The following is a 16416-nucleotide window of genomic DNA, read 5'->3' on the forward strand; positions in this document are numbered from 1 at the left end:
CCAGAGCTATGGCTTTCAAGCGTTTAATAATAAATTCAAATCAAAGTACAGCTGTTTGGCAAAGGCTTATTTTGCAATCTGTGTTGAATTTCTCCTGAAATTAAGTTATAAATGACATTGTACTGCAGATGAAAGGTTATAAAACATTCTGTCATAACCCTTTTCAGCTAATTACTGCAGTTTTAAACTCATATTCCAAAGATGAAAAAGAAAAATAGTATTTTATTTGCAACTTGCATATCAACTCTTATTTCTACGCACAACGTTTTCAGCTTTATACGCATCACAATCATTATTAGTTCAGGCTGTCTGCATCTGTATGTGGGTGTGCGCACACAGAAACACTTGTTCAGCAGAAAAACAGTATAGACTGGAAAAAATGGTATAGCACCAGATATCAAGCTCCCCTGCATGACTGAACATGCCAAGTTTCAATTTTGTTCCAAACCACAGAGTTATTATTAACATCATTTTGCTTGAGATATCTGTAACACTTCATACAAAGAGACAAATCATATTATTCTATAGGATGGAAGCAAATAAATATAAACATTTATAAAGTAAATATAAACATTTATAAAGTGAAATGCATTTCTGTAACGGCCTTTCTGCTTTGTAGTTCCCCTGACATTTCTTAAGACTTATACATGTTTGAGTTTTTGTTGCATATATCATCTAATCAGTCACATAGAATGTAATAAATTGTAATTACTTTATTACTGACAGATAGGATAAATTATTACTGAAATTCAAACTTGATGGCAAAAGCCGCTACAGCTGATCTAATACAAATAATACCTTATTACAAGATCAATAGAGGAGACAACTATTTTACGAATCAACAGTGGAACTACAAACAATGCAAGTAATACCTGCATGTGAGACCTTTAATTCTAACATCAGATAGATTAAATTTTAAGACCCTGCTCTAGATTTTCACTTTGGAAGATTTACTTACTTTCACACAACTACACGTCTGCACTACAATGATCGTTTTCTAATTTTCCCCCACGATCACTTTAAAAGCAGAGTTCAAGTAAACAAGAAAGTCATCTGGATTTGATATATAACAAGGACAGAATCAGGCTGTTCATCAGACATGACTGAGTACATGTACCAGTTGTAGTTCAGAAAATATTGCTGTTACTATGGAGGGGGAAAGACACGTATTTATGGTAGCTGCTCCAACAGCACGGCCAGCACTGAACAAATCTGGAGGCTGAGTTAGCATCTCTTCCTGCTTAGCACAGCCAGAAATTTAGAAGCAGTTCCTGTAGAACAGGCTTGAAGCACTTTATGAGAATACTGGGTATATGTGCTAATGTATTAAGTGTAGCTAACAAATGACTTGAATGTTTACTCTGCACAATGTTTCTGAAGAACTCCACTAAGATAAGAATGATATTATTTTAATTCTTACAGTAAGCTACTCACGTTCTATTATCCACAGACAACATAAGGACCTTGTCTGCATTTAAAGAGCCAAGGAAAGAGAAGCCATGACACAGGTACACCATCAACCATTTTCTACTAGTTTTCTCAATAATTCTCAATTTTTTCCCACTTAGATTAAGTCACTAAAAGATCATCCCAAGGTTTTAATAATGCCTTGCACTGGTGTCAAAAAGACATTAACTTGCAAGAATCTTCCAAGGTGGTTTATAACTAGGCACAGGATAAGCTCCAGAAGGAGGAAATAGGTAATAGAAAGAAAAAACGGACATGGAAACTACCTATACTATCTGTAAGACTGACTTTGGAATTGACATTTAACAAAAATTAAAGAACTAACTACATATGGATATCAGTTATTTCAGATGAAAAAAACAATGTTCACACCTTTAAGTCACCTTACCTTGTGGATTCTCCGAACTAATACAGATGCAAAAAACCGCAGCGTGCCTCTCAGCTCATCCACTGAGGATTCATCATCAGTAATATTTCTGCAGTATTGTAAAACACGCCATATAAGAAAAAGGAAGAAAATACATGTATATTAATCCAACCACAATGCATATGATACTACTAAAAACTGGAATAAAGACAGTCAGTGATGCTTCAACAGACAATGACTGAAATGAAAGCTAAGAAGTGTGGGCAGAGTGAGCTGCCTTCTATTTGAGTAAAATACATAACATTCCCAGTATGTTTGTGCACACAACGACTTAAGAAAAATGTCTCAGAGTAAACTGGAATTATACACCAAGGTCTGCTTTAATATATTGTCTGCGTGACTTTGGCCAAGTAAAATCTAACCTAGTTTCCACATATCTGAAAACAGTGACTGTTTCCTAGTTCATTGATGTGAAGTCTGAATGAGTCTGAATTAACATCTGCAAAACTTTTAGAATAAGGGTACTGCAAGCACCCATTCCAGTTAAACTAGTCAAAACTGTATTTTCCATACTGGCTACTCCAAAAACTTCTATACTACACAATTTCAAATCATCTTCTGGTTCAGTACAGATGTGGCTTTGTTACCTTTTGAAGTTTTATTATAAAGTTGGTAGCTTCTCATGTAGCTTTTAATGACATAGATACATTCCTGGTATTTCAGCTGAGCCTCATCCAATAGAAAAATTTCACCAGAAATTTTTCCAAAAGTCTAATACTTAGATGTCATTTAATTCAATAGTATTCCCTGTTAAAAATATAGAATTGAGACTATTTCTGGTCTAAATAGAGATAATCATTTCCTAGAAGAAAAAAAGGAAGCATAGCACAGGAAATCAAGAGAGAACTTATTTAAAAGTTGATCTACCTTAGATGTAGCATGACATATGAAACTCTATCAATTATAAAGAGAACAAAACAAGAACCTCAACCTACAGCCGCTTGAAACAACTGAAATTATTTAACATGGTTCCTGTTTGGAAACAAAGAAATAAAGAACTTAAAACAGACTTTGCATATCACTGTGCCAAAATATCAGCTAAACTTTAATCCGGTTTGCCAGTTTCTATCTGCTGCAATACTGAATGAAATGCTGAGTGAAAAATCACGTTAAAACCATTTGACGTTGATTACAAGAGAAAAATACCTAATTCCATATCTTTTTTTGGGAAACTGGATGAAAACGAGGACTACGGTAAGTCGTAAATGCAGAAACTGCAACTAAATTAAGTGGAAAAAGGGACCATAACAGCAGCACTTTGCAAAATGCAACAAAATGGTTAAAAACATACCAACATTTAAGCATATACGGACACTACAGTATTAGTAAAGATGTTGGTAAAACTGCATTGTAATAGCTGAGCAATGGCACAACAAAGAAAGCTACCTCCTGCTTTAGCTAATGAGCATATGAGCATCAAAGCTTTCAGTTTGCATAATGCATATGCAAACCCCCCAAATGGTTCTGCATACGTATTAAACGCAAATATCTTTTGTATTAAAAGCAAATATCTTTTGTATTAAAAAATAGCCTCAACAGGATGTTTGAAAAACAAGTATGTTATGCCTACAGCATCATTTTACATTATTCAGCATCTGATTTTTAAAGCAATGTGAGCCCAAGTTACAGCATCCAAACGCATCTTGAATGTGAGCTGTTAGCAGCAGATATGGTTGACCATAGTATAATAAAGTATATAACTCACTGCATGAAAAGGCACCTCAGAGAAAGCAACCTGGCATGAGGAATACAGCAATCCTCAGCTAATCATGTGCAGATAAGAAAACTGTAGGGGAAGGCTTGGTTTGTCACCAGCTGACATGTTGGAAGCAATATGGTTAGCAAATAGCTACGCTGTGTAAGGAAGCCAAGGGATTAGCAAACAGATTTTCTGACTGTACTACTAATATTCTACAGACAAAAAGATAGATGAAGTAATTTGGACCAAGACATTGCTATTTTATTGACACTTGGCTAACCAGTATTCTGGCTAATTCTACTTGGACACAGCTTTATGCCACGTACTTTCATGCCGTGCCATAGGTTAACAGAGACATTCTTTTAATCATCAGTGGGCTGAAGAATGGTTAAAAGAACATCAAGAACTTGTAAAACCAAGTCTCCAGTGACACAGTGGAAGATCCAAATAACTTGCTTAGAAGCATTTTTAAAATTGGCTGCATTTTCCCAGAATTTGAGGAAAAACTTAAAAACACAACTACCAGTATAATGGAGAGATTTGCTAAAAGAAAAAAGCCTTGTCTGCTAATTGTAAACAGTTACTGAGTCAAACATCCCAAAAGAGATACACCCAACTTGCATGCAAAGCTCTATGGGATCCACTGATAAATGAAAACCACATACAAATACTGAAGTGATTTTTTTTTCCTGATTGTCAATTATTCTTATGAAATTTAACCAACTCTTATAAAAAAGGACAAAGGAAATACATTGCAAGCTGATAAAACTAAGACTATGATTTGTAATTCGATGAAAATCCCAAATTTTTACTGCATTGTTTACACTTGGAATAGAAGCAGCTCCGTACGTGAAAATGCTGATTTTAGTCACTATCAAGGAAAAAAGTTTTCATGGTAACATATTACAAAAATGCAGTAATTACTCAGATTAGATTAGAATCCAGAGAACTGGAATCAATGACCAAAAAATACAGTAAGTATAAAGTTTGAATGTGATAACCATGAAGTCTACTATTTAAAATGAGGAATAAGCTGGTAAAAGCAAGACATGACATAGTCTTATTGAACAGCATACTTGCATAAGAAGTAGACTCAGACTGGTGTTTTGTAGTTTAAACTTGGATTACTTACAACTATGCTCTATTCCCATATACTTGAAAAATAACTCAAAAAAAAATATTGGAATATGACCGGTATAAATACCTTGAGAAATCCCAAACAATTCATATAGGTGCAACTACCTATTTCAGTAGAGTTCACAGGATTTTAAGTACTAATCTTCTTTCTCCTAAATTGATCCTAGTTTACGGATGTTTACCTCTAAATTTTAATTTGCTAATTAAATATTACAAATTATTACATTGCTAATTAATGATATAAGCATAAAACACAGCTTTTCCCTGATTAGAGGACTTTATTTCTGAAGCAACAAATCTATGGTTTTATCTTACAACACACATTTCTGGTAAGCATTATATTGCTCCAGCTTCTGAGTGGGATGCATCACATTACTCGTCTAATGCCCAGGGCATGCAAGGTGCTGCAAGCAGCATCAGCTGGCAGTGGAAAGTGGGAGAGACAAAAAAAAAAAAAAAGAGGTATCATCTGCATAAACTCCATTCATTTGAAAGGGGGTCAGCTGGCATAAGGAGTTGTGCCCAGACTTTTCTCCCAAGGAAAGCAGCAGACTGCTTTATCAACCTCAGCTGGCAAGCCTGAATTGCCTGCTGGTGGTTACCCACATTGCTAAACAAGCCCAGCCTAGAGGTGAAAGCCTCTGATTTGGCTCTGTGAAGAATTAGCTGGGGTTACTGAGGCGTGGCAGCTCAGGAAAAATATTTAATGAATTCAGGAGTCCTTCCTCCAGGATCAGCTGAGCTATACAAACAGCAAAGGTAGATCTAAGCAGGAAAAGCCAGAACTAACATGCTCTACAAGAGAGACCTCAAATGGCAGCACACAGACACAGTTCAGACATCCCTGGGTGACTGCTGCTGGCAACACAGAAAAGCACAGAAACACCTGAATGAGAACACAGAGAATGAGACAACAGTTAACAATACTATTACTGGGCTGAAACCAGCAAACCCTTCAGGACCAAGCTCTTTGCCTGAAGAATTACAGATACCGCTGCCCCACAGCTCACTGAACTCCCACTACTTCAGGTTCATGGAAAGCTCATTAGGTCTGATCAGCACGCTGTGACTTCATGGAGCTAGTTCTAAATTCAGAGGTGTAGCCATGTAAAACCAAAGACAGTCCAGAAACACCCCCACAGCTCACCAGGAGGCAAGAAGGAACAAGGTCCAAGCTGGCTGGCTCTGGACCAAGTATATTTTGCACCACACGTCTAACTGGACATATTCCTATGCCCACTATGCAACATATTCCAGACTTCAGTCACCTTGGGTATTGGAGAGGCATGCAAGTAATATGTGGAATGCAAACTGCCTTGTCAGTCCAAAACAAGGGAAAGTGGGAAGTGGCATTCCACCAGCCAAAAAATCCTCTTTATCATAAATCAAAATTAGATAGAAGATGGTCCCCTTGCATCCATTATTTTATCAAACTCAGCAGAACACCCTCTAGTTTTCTGAACTTGAAGGTTAAAACCCTTGAGTTTTCCAGCTCGATCACTGACAATACGTGGTGCTCAGGCTCCCTCTGCTGTTTGCGTAGGCAGCTGAGTTTTATACTGAAATGTATTCATCACACAACAGACAGATGCGAGACGTGCAGACATCAGCCACAATTAAAAACCAATCAGGCAAAAAAGTCTGCCCAGAAATTTTGGATCCCAGACAGGCAGAAAAAAAAATGCGGAGAGTAAAATACAAAAGCATAAATTGCCTTTAGCACAAAACAACCTCTCAATCGAAAGGAAAAAAATTCAGAATTAAGGTAAAATGCTGTTTTAATACATTAACGATAGCATGATCAGTTAAAATTTTAACTTCTTTTAATATCTTCCTACAAAGTACTCTGAAGCACTGATTTAAATATAAATTACAGCTGTAGTCTTTTCTTTATGTACTATTTTAAAGTTATTTAAACAGTACTACTCTATTCAGCTCAGCACAGCCACTCACAACCTTAAATCTCAAATGAGCAGATACTCTGCAAGAAGGTGGCCACAACATATTTAGAATAACTTCTCTATATTAACTAACCCTGTAGTTTTTATTAAAAAAAAAAAAAATCTATGAAGTAAAATATTTTAAGATTTATTTTTTTTTAAGTGACACGAAAGATGACAATACCTCTAGTCTGGAAATACTTTTTTTTAACCCCATATACCTACACACATTCTTACAAGGTTTTAAACAAGCCATGTTTCCAAGTGAGAGTTATTAGAAAATTAATATATAAAGAGGAATAATCTAAAAATGTGATTTTAGGATGAAATACAAATTTCAGAACAATCCCTATCACTTCTAAATTATTAAAAGACCTGTTCTACCCTGCACATAGAGACACCAACATAATGAAATTGTAGCACTTAAAAGCATGCTTTGTATTTTATTAAAGAAACAAAAATGTTTCTATTAAACAGCTTGCTGATATTTATGTTATTCAACAATAGGAACTTTTAGGAAAAGCTCATACCTGTACCATGGATAAATAAAGTTTTCCAGCACCAATTCGAGCACCTGTGTGGAATAAAGACAAAGGCATTACGAAATAAAGTAAGTCGTTGTTAAAAGAGTTAGAAACACAAGCATCCTCCAAAACTCACAGAATGTGATCTCCTATATCATAAAACTTCAATGTACAAATACATACGTTGCAGTCCTATTGTGAGATTGATCATTTTGCATAATAATCAGTACTTTGGGGAAACATTAATTAATTGATGTTTTCATGTGATCTCAATACGAAACAGCTGCCATTACGGACAACACAAAGCACGGTACTGTGGCTGCTCTGTGACACAAGTGCTCTGAAGGACAGAAAGAGGGATGGTCCTTACTGCATGCTCACCTCTCAGAGACAGTAAAAGAAGAATCCTAAAAAGCAGCATCTAGGAACGCTGTTCTCCTTTCACCAAATCCTGCACCACAGCTTTCAACAAAACCCACCTTACGGTCCAGCCACCTCCTGCAGAAGTGCTGAAGAAGAGTGACACATCCTACATGTATATCCTCATGGCTTTCTTGTACCTGTTCCTAGCCCCTGTATATCCCAGCTATATGGATCTCCATGGGAGAATCTTTTCCACCCTTTCCACCAGACCTCTTCCTCACAGGCCAGTCCCATAGTTGCCTTTCCATGCTTCTCAGTGCTGCTGCACCCACGTTCAGCTTCGTTTTCAACATCACGGAAGGAAGGCAGGCAGGGAAGGTGACAGTGCCTGTTCAGTCAGCAGGCTGCCACCACCACATACAGAAGGTGTACTGCTAGCCAAAATGCAGCTCTGGCACCCCTCCTCACACCCACACAAACATTTCAAGTCACTGGTACAGCCACTGCAACGCAATTAGCAAAAAGGTCTGGAAAGGAATGAGAAAAAGGGACAAGGGAAAAAATGGCAGAGGTGGTGGAACTACATGGTCTTTAAGGTCCCTTCCAACCCAAGCCATTCTGTGATTCTAGGACTGCTTCAGAGATCAGCAGCATCAATGCTGATAAGGGCAGTAAGACAGAATGTGTCTGTTGCTACGTGAGGCCCTTAGGCCATATTCTACAGAAGGGGAGGTTCTGAAAAGAAGTCACTGCGTTCAGAGAAAAACCTAAGATCTGTTTGAAAGGGAAGCTGAATTTAACAGCTGGTATAAAAGGCTGATTTATGAGAATAAGCATTACTCTTCTTAGAAGATTTGCTGCTATTCTCATTCACACCGTGTACGTATGCACTACAAGAATTCAAGACTTACTAAATTTATGCTCTCTTTAGGGCACGACGTGCCTCTGCTCTACTCACGATTGTGTAAGTACGCTCAGTAATATGCACACTGTGGCCTTTCTAATTCCTCTCAGTTCTTCAGGCTTGAGCAGTTGATGAGCACTGTCCTCCCTACTAAGAATACTGTCTACTCAAGTTTGATAAGAAACATTCCCTTTTGCAACTGTTTCATTTCGGGGATTTTCCTCCCTTTGTTTTTAAGAGTGAAGGAGAAATCTTGTTCCTTTACCTTCTCTGAAGGGATGCTTCCCGGCTTGGGATAATTTTAGGTGTCTGTGTTGTGGACAACACAAAGTGGTCAATGTCTTTTCTCCTACCACCGTGTGCTATATGAAGAATATATTTTTAGTGTTTGTTTTTCTTTTTTTCTCTTGTTAGAGCAGGATTTTTGTTCCAGGCTTCCCCATCCAGTCTAAAACTTTTATCATGCAATCCCAGAACCAAAGCTTTTCTGAAATCATGAAATTGCAACATGATCATGTGTTGATGATGGACAGATAAGCCAAAAAACTTCTTTCACCCCTACCTCATGTTTCCATTAAAAAGGGAAGAAGAGACAACATGACAGATGCCTTACTTCCCAGGACAGGAAAGATCAAGAAATTCCTAAGAATCTTCTTTGGAAGTTAATCTTCAGTCAACAGGAAGGAAATCAAATCCCGCTCCAGCCGGCGAACACAGATGACTGGCCTTAACAGCAATAGATCAGAGCACTCAAGACAATTTTACTGATGCCTTCTGTAATACTACCAGTACATAAACCACCAATTTACTCCAGAAACCTCAGTCTCACAGGTACTGCAGCGTTATTTTTGTTCATGCAGAGTTTCTAAAAAAACCTCTTTCAGGGGTCAAACCACAGACTCTTTCAAAGAAGTGCCTGTCAAAAGGAAAGACCTGCAGAACAACACATGCTATGCATCTATCTGTTAAAAGATCCTTTTTCTTTCTTCCTCCACTTTTGCTATGCAACCCCCCATCAAGAACAACTATAGCAGATCATCTTCCCCTTGGAGTAGAAAGTGTACTCGGACAGCCTTCAAGCATAAGACGATGTACTCAAAGAGATTACAGTGCTCTCCTCTTGAGCTTTCTTTGTGTGTGACTACTATTTTGAAACTGAAAACCTGTCCACATCACCGCAACTTCAGTTCATCAGCTGTTCATCAGCTGCTAGCACAGTTTATCGACACTCTCTCAGCCTACAGTCTGGAGGCTTCTAAAGCTACCAGGAGAATCATTTCCAACAGTGAGAAGTTTTGTTCTTACTTGATTACTAAACCAAACATGCATGGTTCTGAGGAAAAAAATAAATCAATAAATCATCCTTTGGTTACTAAATCAAAAAAGAAAGCAGGAAAAATGCTAGACACAATGGCTCATCGCACCCTCTGGATAAAGTCTTCTTGAGATTCACTCCATATTTGTAGTAACTGACTTCCACTTGAACCATGGCACGCACTTGTCTGTCTTCCTCTTGGTATCTTTTGCTTCAAGATCCACATTGTAAGCAAGGGCTCCATGTTAATAATTACACAGGAAAATGCCAAGCAGACCATCCCACTAAGCCAAAGACTGTATGCACAGAGACAGACCAGGCAGACAACTAAATCAAAAGACACCTGAAGTCCATATGTTGGTGGTCCTGATATCAGAGGTCAAGACACACCCCAGTAGAACTCAAGTTATCTACATGACCTTAATAAAAAATGCCTTGACCCCAGACACACAGAAGGCAATCCCTATTTATATCTTTGCTAAATACACAGCATGGCAGAGACAGTTACGCACAATGCTCCCTTGCACCAAGGTGGCATAACGAAGCTAAAAGAGAGATACAGTGTGAAACCACCCATACTGCAAAATACAAGCACTCAAGCAATCACAGGAAACTGACTCAAGGAAAAAAAATGTCACATCATTCACTGCATTTTCATAAAGCACAAAGAAAGCAGGAGATGTGTACCCACTTCTAGTGCAGCAGCACCAAAAATATCATTCAAGCTCAATTATTCACACTACACACACGTGCCAATAGAGTAGATAGGACACTTCAAAGAATGCTAGATAATGATAAGCAATTACACCTTATAGAAAGTATTATTCTCCAGCTCTAAATTTAAATGATGAGTCATTTCATTTAAAGCCTACCTATTTTTCAAGCATTTTGCAAAATGACTGGTTCTGTGTGTGAAGTTTTGAATTGGAAAGTAATGAAAAGCATACAACCAAATGCAGCAGGTTCAGTATAGGAAGCAGCTGAAGGAAAAAAAAAAAGTGGAGAAATTCATTTCTAGCAAGCACAAAAACATTGCAAGCTAGTCAGTCTGTTGCTGCTGAGCCAAGCTTTCTGAGGATTGCCATCAAACAGACTCCAGTTGCCAGGAGGAAGAGCTGTAAGAGCTAAGTGATAAACGATTCAGTAGCAGGACAGAAGTACTAGGCCAAATTAGATTGGAAAGCAGCAAGAATTTGATAGTAAACCACAGAGATGATATAAAAAGCCTTTAAAGACTGTGCAACTAAATAGCTGAGGCCACTTCCTGAGGGCAGAACAAGCAATTCCCAACACAAACCATGCAGGTCACTGTGCCACAAGAGTTCTGGACTGGCGAGGAGCACGCTCAGGCAGTAACCAACTTCTTGCCATTCATTTGTCCATTAACAACTTTTAAAAGAAAAAGAAAAAAAAAAAAGAAATTCTGGTCCCATACTAAAAGCAAGAACCTGAGATCCTAAAAATTAATGAAAAATTGGTGAAGTCAACAGACAGCACCCTGATCCAGTAACCCATTTCTTCCTTGATGCTGATCGAGAGTAGGTGAGCAGCTTTCTGTAAATTTGATTTGCAACCATACCTTACACAGCAAAATGAGATTGTAAGTAGAGATGAGTTCATTAACTGAATAATAAAATTTGATTTTCCTTTACACAACCTGTAACACCTTAATTTTACTTAATGTAAAGCTGACCAACAGAAATCATATCTTAACTCAAAAAGGAAGAAAGCATGAGGAAAACTACCATAAAGCACAATGGACTAAAAAACCCACAAACAAAATTACATTTAGGTCATTACATTATTTTTGTACAAGATACAACCCAAGCTACGTAATATTGATAGCTGTATGGTCAAAGCAGTTTACAGTTTAACTATAAAAAAATAATAGATGCAGGGGGAAAGAAGAAAACCCTGTTCTTGAATTTTATTGTTCTAAACCACGTACAACAGCTAAATAAGCAAAACAAGGATGCAAAAAAATAAGAATCTGCAAAGTGAGACAAACTGTCTACATAACCCAAGAGTGAAAAATCCATATTTGTGAGAAAAAATTGCATTCGTTCAGATTCAAATGGGAATTAAATTATTCTTTAACCACTAGAAAACCTATGCTTAAAGACTATGTAACTGATTCAAATTAGAAACACTAGGAAATGAGAATGTTTCTAAAATTTTTCAACCCACAGAAGAACTACTATGAAAACTAATTCAGAATCAAAAAAAAAATCCCAGAATTCTTTTAATTATTTGAAGAATCTGCCTTTCAGAAGCAGGCTACGCTCCATACTCCTTCGGAATCTCATTAATCTTAATTCACTTCTCAGTGTATCAGCTTCCCCCTATTGCATGCCTAACCCACAAAAAATAAGAGCAGTCCGTCCTTCCTTCCAGCCCTGAGCAGGCTATCCAATTCCAGTCACACATTAAATGCTGCAGATCCCTAGCACAGATGAAGAGCAATATGGCATGGGCAGAACCTCTGCTGCCTTCTTAACAGGTACAGAAGAGTTGCAACAGGCAACAATGCAGTGGGATTTCTCATTCCAGCTAGTATCCTAAACGTGTGAAAAGGCGACTTCAGTGTGGGAACAGAAGTCTGTCTGGGTCCACCAAAGGTTATAACCCCGGCACACTGTGCCAGGAACACACAGAACCCAGGTCTGACACTTCCCTCCAGTGAAGCACACAAAGAATAGAAAGGAACGAGAAACACAGCATAGATATACAACAGCCACGTGGATGCTGCTAAATAAAGCAGGCCTGGGGGGACGCAACAGTGAAGGAAGAAAATAAAAAAACACCAACAAAAACACCCACACCACTTCAGTAAAAGCAGAACTACAGTAACAACAAGCAAATACAAAATACCATTGTGTAGCAACACATTTCAAGAAGCAGTGTTAAAAGATAACCATAGTATCTACTCAGCTCTCTTACTAGTAATGGACTACAAAGAACTTCCTCAGCATAAAATTGCATTTTAAGCTGAACAGGACAACCTCCAGTCCTTCAGCACTTAACACATCCTTTGGTAAACTGTCACAACTATCTGCTGCCCAAAGTTCTAGAAAAAATGGGACACAAAAGTATTTATTTCGTATTCTAGTATTAAAACAAGAGGCTCAAAAAATAAGCCTATCTGTATGACACTCAGTGGTACTGCTCTTTTAATATACTTGGGCCTAAACTTACTCTAAAAAAGTCAATAATTTTAATAGATTGTGTAATTTTAAAACAACAAATGTTTGCTTCCGAAATTGCAAAGGAAGTCACTATATTAAACTGAAGGAAGTCAACAAGTTATCTCCACGGGTTTTTTGGTTGGTTGGTTTTTGTTTTTTCAAAATCTTCAACTATCCATCCCTCCCTTCCCTTAAGGTTTTTGTCCTTTCGCTACGCTTGTTATGGGGCATGCCCTGAACAGCATCACACACAGCTGAATTAAAGAATTAGCTTATACCTCAAGCACACACAGCATTGACTTCATACATCAGGCTGGTAATTATGAGAGCTGACACGTAAGAATCTGCTCATCTCTGACATGCCATTTATTTTTCCCTTTACCATAGAACTCCAAAGGTGGAATTCTAAATAGAGATTAAGCTACACAAATGTTTGCTTATTTTCCTAGCTTTTAAAATGGACTGAAAGTTATTTTCTTAGCTGCCGATATATTTTATCAAGTACCAACCAAGGGGAGGGGGTTGATAGGAAACAAACCTAAACCAAAATAGCTCTTTTGATATTTTCTAAAGAGAAAAGAATAAAACAAAATTCCTGATTTACAGTCTTATCAGAAAGATGTATTTATGCTATCCTTCTTTCAGTAATTCCACGGACTAACTTATTTTGACCAATTGTGTTACAGCTTTGTTTGATGACTTTAAATAGGTACAATCACATGCTTATCTTCCATCACATAATTTTTGTAGCTAGAGCAAATCATCCTTTAGCCTCTGCTTCAGCAAACCAAGTAGGCTGAAATCCGCAACCTTTCAAGAATCTGACATGTTTCACAGTCACCTGTTTAGAGCTGTTCTTTCCTATATATTTTCCAATTTGCATAGATGTTTCTCGAGTTCTAGGCACACTACTACAGGGACAGTCACATCTGCATTAACGAACAGCCACCTTGCCTCTCTGCACCTGCCATATATTCTTTTGATTTGAGTTTTACATGAAAAGTTAACATACATGGCACATATATCTGACTCATCTACTCAACTGGAATTAGCAGGTCTAAGAAATATGAAATTAAAAAAAATCATTGAATTTCAAGGAAATAAAGAAATAAAGCAGCAATTACCTCTGAGAGGGACGCATCAACCTTGGAAGGCACTTTTAGATCCAGCCATGGCTGATAGTTTTCTAGGAGCAAAGCAGGTCTGTAGGAGAGCACAAAAAAGTAGATGTAACAACAATGCAAGTTCCCTACTGAAGCGTACAAAAATACTATCATTACCAGTGTCACATTTAATTTACCTGTGCCTCTTGCATTTGACTTTGCCACACACAGCACAACTGTGACCATGGGGAAATAGCTCCGGCAATTCCAATTGCTAGGAGAAAACATTTGGACAAGTTTATATTCTTCAAAATGATGACTCTGTTAAGACATCAGTAAATTTCCTTCTAGAGTATACAATTACAGAGAACTGAACAGTAGACAGGCAAAAGTGTTTTCCCAGCAGGAAAGCAAAATAACAAGGCACGGCATGAGAAACAACCGAACTGATCAGGAAAATCACTTCCACTAAAACAAAACTTAAGTAGATAGCCTTGTACATCTCTACCCATCTCCCCAGACATCATTTGGCCTGTGATCAGATCAACTAGCTTCTCTACAAACCTTGCCTTGCTATAGCCTCAAAAGATAGAAAACAGCAATTTCCTTTGGGAATGCTTTTTCCTTTGAAGTTCAGTACCACTTAAGGAAGCTTGACTACAATCAATAAAGAAGAGTTAGGAGTAGCGTACAAAAGGCAAGGCATTTTAAAGAGTCTTAATAAAAGAGAACACAGTTAAATAGTTCCTAGGCTACTTGCAAGTGAAATGCCCTAAGTGAAAAGTAGGTGAAATGGTTAGAAAACATCCATGAACTCTCCCAACAGCAGCTTTACATGAATACGTAGATTTGATGGGCCTATGCACAGATACAGGAAAAACCCAAGGCTGTAATCAGTATATTTGCCACAAGGTATCTATCAGTAAATAAATACAAACTGTATAGTGTTTTGAAAACAGCAAGAATCCCACCAGAATTACTATCTCTGTCTATCGCTACTGAACTTCAGGGCAGCCCACGGAGAGCCGCGCTTACCTTGGGTTTATATTTTATGGTGAACAGAATATTGGGCAGGAGGGAATCCGGTCCCAGCGAGCAGTAGAAGGTGACGACGCCGGCCACAAACGACCAGAAGACCATCAGGACGTGGAGGTACCTTCCGAGCAAGCAGAAAAAGGGGGTCACCGCTCGTAGATCTCACTTTTTTTTTTTTTTTTTCCCCACGACGACCACCCCGCAGCCACCCCCTGCCTCGAGGCTGCCCCCCGGTCCCCCCCCCCCCCCCTCCCGAAGCGGGGTTACCGGTTGAGGAGGAGGGTGGCCGCGGCCAGCCCCAGCAGGAGGCAGCAGAAGAGCGGGTACTGGCGGCAGGTCTCCCGCAGCACCTCAGCGCCCCTCGCCCGCTGCCGCAGCCGCTCGGCGGCCGCCCGCGCCCAGCCCATGGCCCCCGCCGAGCCGGAGCCGCCTCAGCCGGCCCGCAGGGAGCCGACCCGGGCAGGCCGCGCCGCTTCCGGGAATGGCGGGCGGCGTCAGGGGGCGGCCGCCATCTTGTTGGCGGCGCCGGGCGCTCCCTCCTCGCCTGCCTCTCGCCGGGAGGAGGCGGCTCTCCGCCGGGCGCCGCGACGGGGTGGAGCGGCGGAAGGGTGGGAGGGAGGAGAGGTGCCGAGGGGGGCCGGGGAGAAGGCGTTGGGAAGGCTGGGGTGGCTTTTCCAGCGGCACCCCGTTACGCTGATCTCCGGTGACAGGGCGCTTACATAAACGCTCGGGGTCGGGACAGCCGGCGCCCAGGAGCTGCTGCACCTGGCTAAAACGCCCTATATTTAGCTGATGACTGAACTAAAGCGTTCAGGAATCGGGAGCATAAAGCTGTGCAAACACTCCTCAGTGCTTCATAGGGCATCGCGAAGCAAAGGGAGCAGGGTAGAAAAAGGGATGAGAGCCTCTCCCCCCCTTAAAATCACAAAGTATACACACAGGGTTACAGCAGGCTGCCAAAGCGCTGCCCGGAATGTAGTTTACTGCTAGTGAGGAAGGCTTAAAGCCAACTGCACATTAGGAACAGCCTTCAGGTACTGCCTAAGCCACGTCAAATTGCTCCAGTGCTCTGAGCAACTCCGAGGTTGTTCAGTCCCAGGAAGCTCAGAAGTTTTGTTCATGTAACACTGCTGGTTAGGGGAAGATTAGCTCAGTGGGCAAAATAAAAGCGCTTAAGTGACTGGTCCTAGGAAACCTTATTGAGAGGGGGGCTTCTGAGTTGCAGATATAAAAGATATCTGCTCAAGTACAACTGCCTTCCTTTATTTTTGAGTTGCATTGAGAAGTTGGTGTTGCCTTTTATACTCATTTGCACCA

General features: G+C 39.6%; 1 protein-coding gene across 3 annotated transcripts in view; it reads right to left on the reverse strand.

The window, feature by feature from the left end:
• Nucleotides 1-15774, reverse strand: part of SNX14 (sorting nexin 14) — a 55624-nt gene extending 39850 nt beyond the window's left edge. The window contains exons 1-6 of one of the 3 annotated variants that reach the window (XM_083828290.1): nucleotides 15367-15774; nucleotides 15100-15220; nucleotides 14262-14338; nucleotides 14086-14164; nucleotides 7201-7244; nucleotides 1856-1943 (exon numbers count right to left, since the gene is read on the reverse strand). In XM_083828290.1, the coding sequence (XP_083684416.1) occupies nucleotides 1856-1943; nucleotides 7201-7244; nucleotides 14086-14164; nucleotides 14262-14338; nucleotides 15100-15220; nucleotides 15367-15506 (549 nt within the window). In that variant the 5' untranslated portion in view covers nucleotides 15507-15774. The remainder of the gene's footprint in view (nucleotides 1-1855; nucleotides 1944-7200; nucleotides 7245-14085; nucleotides 14165-14261; nucleotides 14339-15099; nucleotides 15221-15366) is intronic. The other 2 variants (XM_083828291.1, XM_083828292.1) reach the window with 2 other exon arrangements.
• Nucleotides 15775-16416: the final 642 nt, after the last annotated feature.

Source organism: Anser anser (genome assembly GCF_964211835.1).
Source record: "Anser anser genome assembly, chromosome: 3".
Lineage (NCBI taxonomy): Eukaryota > Metazoa > Chordata > Aves > Anseriformes > Anatidae > Anser > Anser anser.